Raw genomic sequence first — 14,550 nt, forward strand, 5'->3', positions numbered from 1 at the left:
TACCGTACATTATTTCAATTTATATTATATTATTTATATATTTTATATTATTTATATAATAGTACATCATTATAGTACATAGTTTACAGTATGGAGAGTCCAGCTCCCCCACACCACAAAATCTATCCCGAGCTTGCGGAATCGAGATTGTTGAAATTGTTGATTATATCTAATGTGACTGTGATGTGATGTGCTGAATAATGTGATAAATACGATACACCAAGTATCTCACTTGGGCGGATTGCTGGTCATACAGTGATCACAGGCTCACATTCAACGAAGACTCAATTTGCGCACGTGTTTGGGCAAGAGCACAAAACGCCGAACTGGCCCAAAACAGTACTTGTAAACAAATATTGTAACAAATAAACAAAAAGCATGGCGTCCAGCAGTTCGGCCTCTGGTTCTGGATCGGGTTCAGGATCTCTTTCGAGCCAATCTGTACCTTCTAGCATGGAATCTGGCTCCACTTTGCCAAACCAAGATGTGGTCGATGGATATTTCTCAGAGCCTGAAGAGACGGACCGTGGATGGGGAAAATTGATCCCGTTGGGAAGATCCTTTGAATTGATCGGTGGGTCTATTTAACACATTCCTGTTGTATCTGCATTCTAATTCTTATTACCACTGTTTATCTAAATTTAGTGCATCAAAAAATAGACAAAAATAAATAAATACCCTGCTGAGGTGTTTTTCTCTTCAGGATTTTTATCCCTCTACAATGCAAAAAATCCAAGATATTATCTTGACAGGGGGTAATATGATATTATAAATATATTTGCCCGTTTAAAATTTTTTATGCAAGGCAGGGAGAAACGAGTAAAATAATTCTTATCCCACCAGCAGCTAATGCATTTATAAATATAGTATTTCCATGTGCATTCAGCTGCCCCTGGGAAGATCAGCTTGGAGAAGAATGTCATATAAGATTATCTGTGAACATTTGCGACCCCTTATCTGACAGCTGTATGTTCCCTGTTTCAATGAGTAGTAATGTAATTTAGTGCGCTTCAAATGGGGAGTTCTATCGGTGTATGCATTTGTTTTCATTCACTTTAGAGTTGGTGAAAGAAACATATACATTTGGCAGAGATATAAATGGTGATGTTTGTTATGCACAGAAGGCATTTCCAAGAGGAAATTCAAGTTTTTTTCAAAGACTTAGCAAGAAACACTTTCAACTTTTGAAGGTATGGTATTAACCATTCTTTAATGAAATCCATTTGGTTTGTGGGAGAGGTAAAGTGATGCATATGTACAATATCTGAAAATACTGGAGGACATTGTACATGGTTTCTTGTTTATTTGCATATATGCATGATAAAATGATGAGAAACATCACCACAAAAATATAAAATTGTTTTCTAATGGTTTTTAAAAAGGACATATCTTTTGCAGGAAACTAGTGAGAATGGTGAACACATTGTATATATAAAAGATTGGAGGTGAAATAGAATCAATATGATATTTTTCATACACTTCAATGAGATTAGATTCCCCAGCATTATAGGATGTGGCAGCGATGTGGCAGGGTATCCTGCCTGTGCATAACTAGCTTCTTATAAACATGATAAAAACCCATGTTTTCTTGTCAATCTTCTAACCTTTGTAATTTCAAGAACATTCCCAACTATCAAATTATTTACATATTCTGAATCTGACTTAATTTGATGACTTAATCTTTTTTCCCAGTATGAACGGAACATTTGTGAATGGAGGTCTCATAGGTAATGCCGTTGTCGTCAATTGAATGTTAATTGAGGAGGACTATGTTCATATATTCTGCTATGCCAGGCTGATTTCTTTTGAAAACATATTTCACTTTCAACTGAAATCAGCCTGGTATAACAGAATATATGAATATGGTGCCCCTCAATTGAGGTTCGATTGATGCGAAAGGGTAATGCAGAGAGATTAGAATATTTAATACAATAACTAGAAATGAATTAAGTTAATGTGTCCCACTACATTTATCACCTGCCCCCCCCCCCCTTCCACTTCCCTTCAGCAAAAAAAGTCCTACAAGAATGGAGTAATTTTTTGCAGGAAAAGGAAACCAGCAAGTGATTCAAAACAATTCTGAGATTTCGTTAGCTGCTCTAGAAAACAAAGGTATTGTATGTCTCCCTTGGTTTGAGAGTGACTGTGAAATAACAGAGCGAAATTGCTGTCTTGTTTTTACACCTCGTATACTTCAATGATTTAACAAGATGTTGTTTTTCGGAGCACGTTTTTTATGAGTTATGTTATAAAATCACCGTAAAAAAGTGGTAATGAGAGTTGTCTTCTATCCAATAATGCAGCCTACCTGTTCCTCGATCTTGAAGCAACCAAAATAGAACAAGAAATGTTCCCTCAGGTGAATATAATACAGTTCTAAATGTTTCATGAATTATGAAATATGAATATCTGGCTTGTTTGACAAAAGCGCGCGAAACACGAGCCGAAGGCGACGAACCTCGACCAATCAGAACACGCGTTATAAACAATTTTTAAATAACATGTATAAAACGCGTATTTTGATTTGTCGAAGGCCGTGATTGCAGGTCAGGCCATCTAAATACGGAAATTTATTTTGCTTAGTAAAAAAACTTGGAAGACTACCCTGTTTGTATTTTATAAAACAATGGTTTCAGTATTTGGATGACTTGATTGAAACATTTGGGAATGTTGCTTCAGTTAATAAGAAAAGCTCGCAAAATAACTCGCCTTTAGCTCGTGTTTCGCGCGCTTTTCTTAACCCTCGCAAGTCGCAATAACTCTATATTTTTTATCCCTCGTGTAAAACAATGGAAATAACAGCAGTATATTTTTAAACCCACGAATAAGGCCCAAAGTGGGCCGCTTTTAATGCCTAAATGATGCTACAAATGTTTAACAATTTGGCAAATTTAATTTTTAGGAAATGAGGGAAAAATTTACAATATCAAAAGTCTTAGGAAGGTAAGTTTAACCCCTCCCTCCTCACCCCCCCCCCCCCTCCCCAGACACACACACACACGCAAGTTATCAACGAAGATATTCAGCTTACTTACAAGTCAGAATTAGATACTTTTAAATTGCAACTCTTCACGATTACTTTAGAGGTGCCTTTGGTGACGTTAGATTGGCGTTCAGTAAGGGCAGCGAGTGTAACAAATTCGCCATAAAGATCATTAGCAAGAAACAATTCTCAAATCTCAAAGTAAGACGATAAAATGGATACATACGTTTTTACCAAACCCTTCGTAGAAGCGCATGTAAAACTTTGGCGTTTTTGCGCAGGCAATTACCGATTGAGCATGTTGAAATAATTGGGATCACACATAGGAACGTGTCCGAGGTCGACTTTTTTATACACCCTGTATGATAAACTAAACAAATTGGGTCTTTACTACTGTTTTGTACCATTTTAGACAAGCAAACGTGATACTGAGGTTTCTGATGAAGTGGACATATTAAAGAAATTGGATCATGTATGTTCTGTGTACAAACCCCAGCCACTTTTCATCCCAGACAGAGTGATATATAATCCGTTTTCAAATTTGTTTTCAGCCTTGCATAGTAAAAGTTTTTGATGTCGTCGACACACCAGAAAGTTTTTTTATTGTTCTCGAATTGTAAGTGGAATTTTTATACTAGTTTAATTCACTATCAGGTTTATACATTAACTATATACTATTAAAGTAAAGTATTTCAATGTTCACACTAGTTTTGTGATCTCGCTACTCTGAGTTAATTACCAACCGGGCAAGCTGAATTAAAATTTAGATTCACAACGGTGGGAATCAAATCGTCGAGTTTTGGAGACGTCTTGACCTAGTAGCTCAGTTGGAAGAGCATTGGACCAGCAAACAAACGGCCAGCACTGTGATCAATAAGAGTAGCACCATCGCAATATTATTTCATACCTCTGACCTGAGTCATATGCATTATCACTGTTTTTATCTTTATCATTCAACTGCGCATAAAACTCTGTACACATATCGATAATAAAGTGCAGTTTTGCATGGATAACGAAACTCGAAAATTGCAAACCCATACGCGAGTAGGCTACAGTAGTTCTTTGTTGCTCAAAATGTGTAAAAGAATTCCGCAACCAAACTGGAGTTTACAGTAAGACCGCTGATTACTTAGTCATTGACGGTCGGTAGAATGTATATTCAGTTCTACAAAACCGGACCTCCACTTTTGAGATGCAATCGCAGATGACGAATCTCGGTTCTATTTCTTTCTATGCATTGACTATCGTCTTATTTCTATCCATGTATTATTGTACCACTTTGTAGAGTTGAGGGTGGTGAATTGTTTGACAGAGTCGTCAGTAAAAGCAAACTGGAAGAGCGTATTGCTAAGTTATTATTCTATCAAATGTTGCTCGCTGTCAAGGTGAGTTTAACTTTTTAAGGTATAATTCAACTTTAACGGATAATTCAGTTATCATTATTTTTAAACTTTTCCCCTAGCGTTTCTTATTGATCCAATAACATTGCAGGAGAAAACCTAAACTATAGACTAACTTTATTTATACTGGATAGCTCTATCAGTTCTAAACTGTTCTTCGTAGAGGTCCAGTAAGGATCATCTCTTATTGATCCAGTGTTACTACTGGAGGAAGTCAAAACTAAACTAACTTCATTCATACTGTTTCGTATTTTTAGTATTTACATGAAAATGGCATCACACACAGGGATTTGAAGGTAAGCACGCACTTGCAAGTGTATTTGTTACCACTGTCTTTATATCTTGAACCTTAACGACCATAATTTAACTTTTTCTTCTCTAGCCAGAAAATGTTTTATTGTGTTCCCCGGATGACGAAACGCTTATAAAGGTTTGTCTCAGTTGCGTATTGAACTTGTGTTTTATAAATTGCTCTTTAAATTGTCTTTTAAGAAACCATTCGATGTGACCATTGCCAGCAAATGCGAGTCATTATAATCTCAATTCCGAGTTTTCTCCGTTCCGTGATTTCGTTTTACGAAAGCAGAACGCATCCTGCAAAAGTTTTAGGTTCAGCCGTTCAGTTGTTTCTCATTGCAGTTGCTCACTGACAACAATTGATTTTTAAGATCACAGATTTCGGGGTGTCAAAATTTGTCGGTGAGAATTCCTATATGGAAACACTCTGTGGTACACCAAGTTACCTCGCTCCCGAAGTGTTAACCCCGGTACCTGAAAAAAGATCGTACAAGAAAGAGTGTGACTGCTGGAGCCTGGGAGTTATACTATATGTTTGGTATGTCATATGCTTCATGTTACTCAAATTCACGTAGTGAAATGGATTTGTAATGTAGCTGGAGCTAGCTTAACCTTATTTCTAAACTAAACTGAGTACGTCAATAAAAAGTTAACGTCTTTTAGTCTTTCAGGATGTCCGCCATTTTCAAAGCAGGCAAATAACCCATTGGAGAAACAGGTGATGGAAGGGTCGTATAAATTTCCGAACAACCTGTGGAAGAACGTTAGCAGCGAAGCCAAGGATCTTATAAGAAAACTGCTTACTGTTGATCACAGAAAACGTATCACGGTTTCTGAAGCTCTGGAACATCCTTGGATAAAGGTGATGATGAAATTACTAACCGCCTTATCACAACGCGCGTCTGAGCTTTTTCAAAATCGTCTGAGCTTTTTCGTCTGAAGTCCCAGCTTTTTCAAATTGTTAGAATTAGTTTGGTTGAAGTTTAGAACTGATAGAGCTATCCAGTATAAATGAAGTCAGTTTAGTTCAGGTTTCCTCCTGTAACACTGGATCAATAAGAGATGATCTTTACTAAACCTCTCGAAAGAACAGTTTAGAACTGATAGAGCTATCCAGTATAATAGAATTAGTTCAGTTTAGGAAAAAAAACTTTTGGAGGTGATAGAATATTGATCCACGGTTTAACAAGATCTTTGTCTCATCTAGGATAAAGAAATGATAGAAAAAGCAGAAAAATTGATAAAACCGACCGTGGATGGAAGATCAATGTCTCCGCCCTCAGAAAAGGTATGTTGAAAACTACGATACTTGTCCCGTTCTTTCGTTTATTGACCCTTATTTACAACTCGCAATTGCAATGAAACATTGCATGTTTGCAAGTTACATCGAAATTTAACCGGCTTTCCGAAACAATCTCAAGGCGCAGTTACACTACGCAATTTTCCTTGCAAATTGCAATACAATTCTACTCCTGAGGCATCTAAAGTTGCCAAATACGAACATTTCTTACGACCAGCTAACGTTTTCTTAGTATTTCGAACACTCTTTACAAATTAACATCCCTCAGAATTATAATTGCATTTCAAGTTGCAAGGAAAATTGCATATTGTATAGTAGCGCCTTCAGTAAAGTTGAAAGCTCACCGTGGAATGAGACATTGCATGTCTGCAAGTTCTAAGGCCGAACAGAACTGCCAACAAATACGGTGAAGACTAGCCTACGGTCTTGATGGAGAGACGAGTCTCTGCGTGCAAATAAAAATACTCATTGGCGTAGCCAGCCCGACAATTTAGTCATGCTATGCTAATATTTTGGTGTTCATTCATTGTGAAAACAATGAATTTCTAAAGAAATGAATAATGATAATAACATAAAATTTGCACAGCATGACTTGAAAATGCTTCATGCTTCATGTCAGATCACATCGAAGGTTGCACCGACCGTGAATGCCGGTGCACTTGCCACTCAGATACTGTATCCTGTTTGGCTTAGTCTGAAAAATCTTAGCATTCTGATTGGCTTAACCTGAAAAATGTGATTTGCCGATTAGTTCGAAATGAAATTCCTTCTTGTTATTTCGGTATTTCCCTACATTTTATCCGAACCTAAACGGTGTCTATTGATGAGTAATTTCATTCTGAAATTCAATACAAGTCATTAAAGATTTATGTTTTACTAATAGAAAATTTTAATTCTGATCTCAGAAGCGTTCACATCGTACACACTCATTGATAAAGATTATTATATAAAATGTCAATTATATTTGTACTCAGAAAAGTTCCGTATAAGTTCTTTTTTACGAAATGCTATACTGAGGCCGGTTGTTTCAAAAGCGTTTAGCTTAAACGTTGGATAAGTTCAAAATCGAAAACAAAACGTTGTAAATTGTTCAATTTTCAATGCAAAAACATATTGAATGCATAAAATGTAGTTCGAGTCATTCACAAGATGTATGAGAGCATTTTTAAACTTTTCCTTATCCACCGTTTAAACTAAACGCTTTTCGAACAAACGGTCCAGGTCTTTGTTATAGCAGGGACTATTGTTAAGATTCGCTTAAGGTGGCGCTTCGCGACGGCAACAAGACAGTTGCTATAAATGTCACTGATAATATCGCAAGATTAAATACCATGCCATTAAAATACTTTTGGGCAAAGAATGTCTCGAAGATGAACGGCCCTAAGATTGTTCCCATACGGCCAATACACACACAAATTCCCACTCCAATGCTACGATTTTCTGTCGGGTAAACCAGCGATGCAAATAATGCCACAGGTGCTGTGTTTGTCGCGAGGAAACTTCGGGATAACATTGTAACTATGAATAATGGCATTTCCTGGTTTACGACAAACAGTGCGATAATCTGTGATAGGATTGCCAGCAATGTAACAAATAAAACTATAACTTTTACTCTAAAAACGTAGCAGCTTAAACCAGCCATCATAACGATTACAATCTCAAGCAAGTTCATCCATGTCATAATAGAATGCATATTGTCGTTTGGGAAACCGTTTGTTAAAGACGATAAATTTTGTTTGTCCACCACGTCAGACGCAGTGTATATCAAATCGAAATAAGTCATCTTGATTCCGAAATTGGCGATACAAACGCATATCGTAATTTTCCAATAACCTGATCGAAATAGCTGTGTGAGATCTGCCCTCTGTGTCTCAGGACCGTCTTTCCGAAGTCTTGTGTCGCTGAAATCCATTTCAGGCGCCGAATCTTGTAGACTGTCCAAAGCTTTCTGCTCGTCCCCAGCTGCAAGGTGATAATAGGGAGTGTCTGGGAGAAATATCATACCGATAAGGAAAATTGCAGTCGGAAAACACACGGTAGCCAGAGCCCAATGATAACCGATCACCGAAAGCTTTATTGAAACGACAGCCGAAAGTAGAAATCCTAAAGTCCAGAAGGTCATGGTTAAAACAGAAAACATAGTTCGATATTTTGGAGGGAAAAATTCAACTATTACGACATAACCTAGATCTACAGTCGCCACCCCAAAGCCGACAAAGAAAAGGCTTATCCAAAGCCAGTAATAGTTCGTTGAAAACGCGCCCACAAATGCTGAGACAAGTACGAACGTCATACTGCCAATAATTGAACGCTTTCTGCCGTATATGTCCGACACCCAACCCCAAAACGAAACGCCTACCATCATTCCGGCTGATATCGAGAGTGTCAATACCCCAGCCATGACTGAAGACATATCCCAGTCTGATTTGAGACTCGGAAGTATCACGGATAAAATGGAAGCTCCAAGTGCATCTGCCATATGCTGAACACAAATTAAGAGGAAAACTTTCCAATGAAAAAATCTCAATCCTGTTTCATCCAGAATTTCGTCGATTGAACGAGATTTAAAAAAATCAACATTCAAGTATGTAGTTTCTTTGTCATCATCTGAAATCTCGTCTGAGATTCCTTTGTATTCTGCATGAACGCGATTGTCGTTGCTTCGACTTGCTTTCGACTTTTCAGAATTCGCTGTGAAAATCCATCCTAAAAACCATTTCAATTTGACCCATAGTTTCATTTTCAATGCTTTGGTTAGTTTTGTATATTAGATAGTAATCCTGTTGGTGTAACTTCAATCACCGCAGCATTATTGAGAAGAATTCTACACGCTTGACCAGAGGCGGTCGACTAAAACCCGTTCCCATTTGCATGCAAATTACCGCGTTCAATGATAACACCTACTGATGACTGATCTTAAAACACAGTGTGATATAGTAATCATGCCTATATAAAACATAAAACAGAACAAGAATTAATAGACCTTCTGAGATACTGACAGTCAATTAATGATTATTATTGTATTGCAATTTATCAGTTGCTTATTTTTAAATAATTTCCATGTTATTGTCCTTGCTATATATCTCATACCTTAGGGTGAGTCATGCACAGGTTATATATATATCCTACCTTAGGGTGCATCACAGGGAGCATCTGCAATATGTCTAAGGCAAAACGATATAGTTTCTCAAAAACATTTCAATCTGACCCATAGTTCCATTTCCAATCCTTGCTTGATTTCAGTTGGATAGTGTATTAAATAACATTTTTGCTGGTATAATTATTACTTGCATTACCGCGAGAACACAAATATGTGGGGAATGTTGGCGATGACACACGCTTGACCAGTGACGGTTGACTGTGAGGGCGTACTCGCATACATACACAATTTGTGGATAATACTACGCCCTCCATCGCATGACACATATACGTATATAATACACAAATATATAAATACGCCCTCAGAGTCAACTATGGTCCTTGTTATATTACTTAGGCCTGTTTTAGACGTCGCATTTTAGTCGCGTCGAATGCAATTCAAACAATAGATAATGAGATGATAATGAAGTTTAAAGAGGTTTATCATCTCATTATCTATTGTTTGAATTGCATTCGACGCGACTAAAATGCGACGTCTAACACAGGCCTTAGCTTAAGGTGGCGCTTTGCGACGGCAGCAAGACAGTTGCTATAAATGTCACGGATAATATCACAAGATTAAATACAATTAAAATACTTTTGGGCAAAGAATGTCTCGAAGATGAACGGTCTTAGAAATGTCCCAATACGACCAACAGACAGACAAGTTCCAACTCCAATGCTACGAATTTCTGTCGGGTAAACCAGCGATGCAAATAACGCTACAGGGATTGTACTTGTCAGAATGAAACTTCGAGAAAACATGGTAACTATGAGTAACGGCATTCTATTGTTTACGAAGAACAGAGCGATAATCTGTGATAGGAATGTCAAGAATATAATAGTTAAGACCATATTTTTGCTCTAAAAACGTAGCAGCCTAAACTAGCTATGAAAAAGATCACAATCTCAGGCAAGTTCATCCAGATCATAATAGAATGTAAATGGGCCTTTTGCATAATAGACCAACTTACGATCTAGGCAACAAGAAGGAAATAAATCACCACAGCTAAAAAGAGCATACCAAAATTAGTATAATTGCCAAGTTTGGCCGCAAAATGTCAAGTATTACGGAAAATATAGCCATGCGAATTTGTATACTCTTTTATTACGGCTGGAAGCGTTTAACTAATTCAGTTACACACTTCCGGCCGTAGTTAAAATACGTCATAGTGGTTCCAAAGCACGCGATACAGGGGGGTGCGAATATTGTTATTTTCCAATAGCCTGATCGAAATAGTTGTGTGAAATCTGCCCTCTGTGTCTCAGGACCGTGTTTCCGAAGTCTTGTATCGCTGATATCCATCTCTGGCGCCAAATCTTGTAGAATGTTCAAAGTATTTCCCTATAGTTTATGCAAACCTAAACGGTGTTTATTGACGAGAAATTTCATTCTAAAATTTGACACAAATCATTAAAGCATTATGTTTTACTAGTAGAAATTTTAACTCTGATCTCAGAAGCGTACTTCACATCGTACATACTCATTAATAAAGATTATTATATAAAAATTTAAAATATCAATTTGTAGTCAGAAAAGTTCCGTATAAGTTCTTTTTTACGAAATTCTATAATACTGCATGGTCTTTATTATAGGGGATTATATATTATAGGGGAAGTATTGTTAAGATTCGCTTAAGGTGGAGCTTTGCGACGGCAGCAAGACAGTTGCTATAAATGTCACGGATAATATCGCAAGATTAAATATAATTCCATTAAAATACTCTTGGGCAAAGAATGTCTCGAAGATGAACGGCCCTAAGATTGTTCCCATACGGCCAACACACACACAAATTCCAACTCCAATGCTACGATTTTCTGTCGGGTAAACCAGCGATGCAAATAATGCCACAGGTGCCGTGTTTGTCGCGAGGAAACTTCGAGATAACATTGTAACTATGAATAATGGCATTTCCTGGTTTACGACAAACAAAGCGATAATCTGTGATAGGATTGCCAGGAATGTAACAAATAAAACTATAATTTTTACTGTAAAAACGTAGCAGCTTAAACCAGCCATCATAACGATTGTAATCTCAGGCAAGTTCATCCAGGTCATAATAGAATGCATATTGGCGCTTTGCAAACCATTCGTTGAAGATGTTAAATTTTGTCTGTCCGCCACGTCAGACGCAGTGTATATTAAATCGTAATACGTCATCATGATTCCGAAATTGGCGATACAAACGCATATCGTAATTTTCCAATAACCTGATCGAAATAACTGCGTGAAATCTGCTCTCTGACTCTGTGTCTCAGGACCGGGTTTCCGAAGTCTTGTGTCGCTGAAATCCATTTCAGGCGCCAAATCTTGTAGAATATTCAAAGCTTTCTGCTCGTCCCCAGCTGCAAGGTGATAATAGGGAGTCTCTGGGAGAAATATCATACCGATAAGCAAACTTGCTGCCGGAAAACACACGGTAGCCAGAGCCCAATGATAACCAATCACCGAAAGCTCCATTGAAACTACAGCCGAAAGTAGAAATCCTACCGGCCAGAAGGTCATGGTTAAAACAGAAAACATAGTTCGATATTTTGGAGGGAAAAATTCTACTATTACGACATAACCTAGATCTACAGTCGCCACTCCAAAGCCGACAAAGAAAAGGTTCATCCAAAGCCAGTAATAGTTCGTTGAAAACGCGCCCACAAATGCTGAGACAAGTATGGACGTCGTACTACCAATAATTGAACGCTTTCTGCCGTACTTGTCTGCCATCCAACCCCAAATCCAAGACCCTGTCGTCCCTCCGACAGACGCAGAGAGTGTCAATACCCCAGCCATGATTGAAGACATATTCCAGTCTGATTTTAGACTCGGAAGTATCACGGATAAAATGGAAGCTCCAAGTGCGTCTGCCATATGTTGAAGGCAAATTAAGAGGAAAACTTTCCAATGAAAAAATCTCAATCCTGTTTCTTCCAGAATTTTGTCGATTGAACGAGATTTCAGAAAATCAACATCCATGTATGTACTTTCTTTGTCATCGTCTGACATCTCGTCTGAGATTCCTTTGTATTCTGCATGAACACCATTGTCGTTGTTTTGACTTGCTTTCGACTTTTCAGAATTCGGTGTGAAAATCCATTCTAAAAACCATTTCAATTTGACCCATAGTTCCATTTTCACTGCTTTGATTAGTTTTGTATATTAGATAGTAATCCTGTTGGTATAACTTCAATCACCACAGCATTATTGAGAAGAATTCTTCACGCTTGACCAGAGGCGGTCGACTAAAACCATTTGCATGCAAATCGTCACCTTCAATGATAACACCTACTGATGACTGATCCTAAAACACACTGTGATATAGTAATGATGCCTATATAAAACATAAAACAAAACAAGAATTAATAGACTTTCTGAGACACTGACAGTCAATTCATAATTATTATTTTATTGCAATTTATCAGTTGTTATCAATTTAACAGTTTCTGCTCGTCCCTGGTGATGACAGGGAGTGTCTTGGAGAAATTCTTAATATCATACCGATAAGGACAATTACAGTTTGCCTTCGAATGACGCGACAAAGAAAGCCCTGGGTTATACTGTCTTTAAAATTACTCAAAGCGCTTTTTAGGGGCGGATTTTTTATCACAATACGTGCCCATTACCTAACCTCTGTCCTCAAAATTATTTCTATATCATGGTCCTTGTAACCTAATTCAAGGTGTCGCTTTGCGACGGCAGCAAGACAGTTGCTATAAATGTCACGGATAATATCACAAGATTAAATACAATTTCATTAAGATACTTTTGGGCAAAGAATGTCTCGAAGATGAACGGTCCTAGAATTGTCCCAATACGACCAACAGACAGACAAGTTCCAACTCCAATGCTACGAATTTCTGTCGGGTAAACGAGCGATGCAAATAACGCTACAGGGATTGTACTTGTCAGAATAAAACTTCGAGCTAACATGGTAACTATGAGTAATGGCATTCGATGGTTTACGAAGAACAGAGCGATAATTTGTGATAGGAATGTCAAGAATACAATAGTTAAGACCATATTTTTTACTCTAAAAACGTAGCAGCTTAAACCAGCTATGAGAACGATCACAATCTCAGGTAAGTTCATCCAGATCATAATCGAATGCAAATTATCGTTGTGCAAACCATTCGTTAAAGATGTTGAATTTAGATTGCCCGCCACGTCAGACGCAGTGTATATTAAGCTGAAATACGTCATAGTGGTTCCAAAGCTCGCGATATAGGTGAATGTTGTTATTTTCCAATAACCTGATCGAAATAGCTGTGTGAAATCTGCCCTCTGTGTCTCTGGACCGTGTTTCCGAAGTCTTGTGTCGCTGAAATCCATTTCTGGCGCCAAATCTTGTAGAATGTTCAAAGCTTTCTGCTCGTCCCCGGCTGCAAGGTGATAATAGGGAGTGTCTTGGAGAAATATCAGACTGATAAGGAAAATTGCAGTCGGAAAACACACGGTAGCCAGAGCCCAATGATAACCGATCACCGAAAGCTCCATTGAAACGACAGCGGAAAGTAGAAATCCTAAAGTCCAGGAGGTTAGGGTTAATACAGAAAACATAGTTCGATGTCTTGACGGAAGAAACTCCATTATTACGACATAGCTCACGTCTATGCCTCCTACTCCGAAGCCAACAAAGAAAAGGCTTATCCAAAGCCAGTAATAGTTCATTGAAAACGCGCTCGTTAGAGCGAAAACAAGTATGAACGTCGTATTTCCAATAAGGGAACATTTTCTACCATATTTGTCCGACACCCAACACCAAAGCGAGGATCCGACGATCAAACCGACAGATATGGAGAGTGTCAATACCCCAGCCATGATTGAAGAAATATTCCAGTCTGATTTTAGACTCGGAATTATCACGGATAAAATGGAAGATCCAAGTGCGTCTGCGATATGTCTAAGGCAAATTAAGAGGAAAACTTTCCAATGAAAAAATCTCAATCCTGTTTCATCCAGAATTTCGTCGATTGAACGAGATTTCAGAAAATCAACATTCAAGTATGTAGTCTCTTTGTCATCGTCTGAGATCTCGTCTGAGATTCCTTTGTATTCTGCTTGGACACCATTGTCGTTGTTTTGACTTGCTTTCGACTTTTTAGAATTCGCTGTGAAAACACATTCTAAAAACCATTTCAATTTGATCCATAGTTCCATTTTCAATCCTTGCTTGCTTTCAGTGGGAACTGTATTTAATGATATTTTTGCTGGTATAATCTATTGAATATATTGAATATATTGAATATATTGATAAGAACACAAAATGTGGGGAATGTTAGCGATGATACGCGCTTGACCAATGATGGTTGACTGTGAAGGCGTATTTGCATACAAAGTGTCATGTTCAATTATCACAACTGCTGATCCATAAATACACTGGATGCAGCAATAAAAAACGAGGCGAGAAATAATGGATTTCCGAAGACACATGTAATTGACA

The 14,550-nt window shown here is 37.8% G+C and overlaps 2 protein-coding genes across 4 annotated transcripts in view; one reads left to right on the plus strand and one right to left on the minus strand.

Moving 5' to 3' along the window:
- Nucleotides 1-14,550, plus strand: part of LOC114520644 (serine/threonine-protein kinase Chk2-like) — a 52,534-nt gene that overhangs the window by 105 nt on the left and 37,879 nt on the right. Inside the window, exons 2-17 of one of the 3 annotated variants that reach the window (XM_028540963.1) lie at nt 453-574; nt 1,060-1,190; nt 1,399-1,445; nt 1,693-1,727; nt 2,047-2,112; nt 2,304-2,359; nt 2,903-2,943; nt 3,085-3,184; nt 3,396-3,455; nt 3,535-3,599; nt 4,269-4,368; nt 4,641-4,679; nt 4,766-4,813; nt 5,052-5,218; nt 5,344-5,542; nt 5,888-5,968. In XM_028540963.1, the coding sequence (XP_028396764.1) occupies nt 454-574; nt 1,060-1,190; nt 1,399-1,445; nt 1,693-1,727; nt 2,047-2,112; nt 2,304-2,359; nt 2,903-2,943; nt 3,085-3,184; nt 3,396-3,455; nt 3,535-3,599; nt 4,269-4,368; nt 4,641-4,679; nt 4,766-4,813; nt 5,052-5,218; nt 5,344-5,542; nt 5,888-5,968 (1,356 nt within the window). In that variant the 5' untranslated portion in view covers nt 453. Of the gene's footprint in view, nt 1-292; nt 575-1,059; nt 1,191-1,398; nt 1,446-1,692; nt 1,728-2,046; nt 2,113-2,303; nt 2,360-2,902; nt 2,944-3,084; nt 3,185-3,395; nt 3,456-3,534; nt 3,600-4,268; nt 4,369-4,640; nt 4,680-4,765; nt 4,814-5,051; nt 5,219-5,343; nt 5,543-5,887; nt 5,969-14,550 lie in introns of those variants that run through there. The other 2 variants (XM_028540961.1, XM_028540962.1) reach the window with 2 other exon arrangements.
- LOC114520646 (synaptic vesicle 2-related protein-like) lies at nt 10,728-12,106 on the minus strand. Its single transcript, XM_028540965.1, has one exon. It carries the CDS (start codon nt 12,084-12,086, stop codon nt 10,743-10,745), a length of 1,344 nt encoding a protein of 447 aa, XP_028396766.1. The 5' UTR covers nt 12,087-12,106; the 3' UTR covers nt 10,728-10,742.

The sequence above is a fragment of the Dendronephthya gigantea genome, unplaced genomic scaffold (genome assembly GCF_004324835.1).
Source record: "Dendronephthya gigantea isolate DGI-Jeju-01 unplaced genomic scaffold, DenGig_1.0 000016F, whole genome shotgun sequence".
Taxonomy (NCBI): domain Eukaryota; kingdom Metazoa; phylum Cnidaria; class Anthozoa; order Malacalcyonacea; family Nephtheidae; genus Dendronephthya; species Dendronephthya gigantea.

Bases quoted from the DNA above. Each gene is read 5' to 3' on its own strand.
- LOC114520646 (XM_028540965.1), bottom strand. From the start codon at position 12,086: ATGGATGTTGATTTTCTGAAATCTCGTTCAATCGACAAAATTCTGGAA.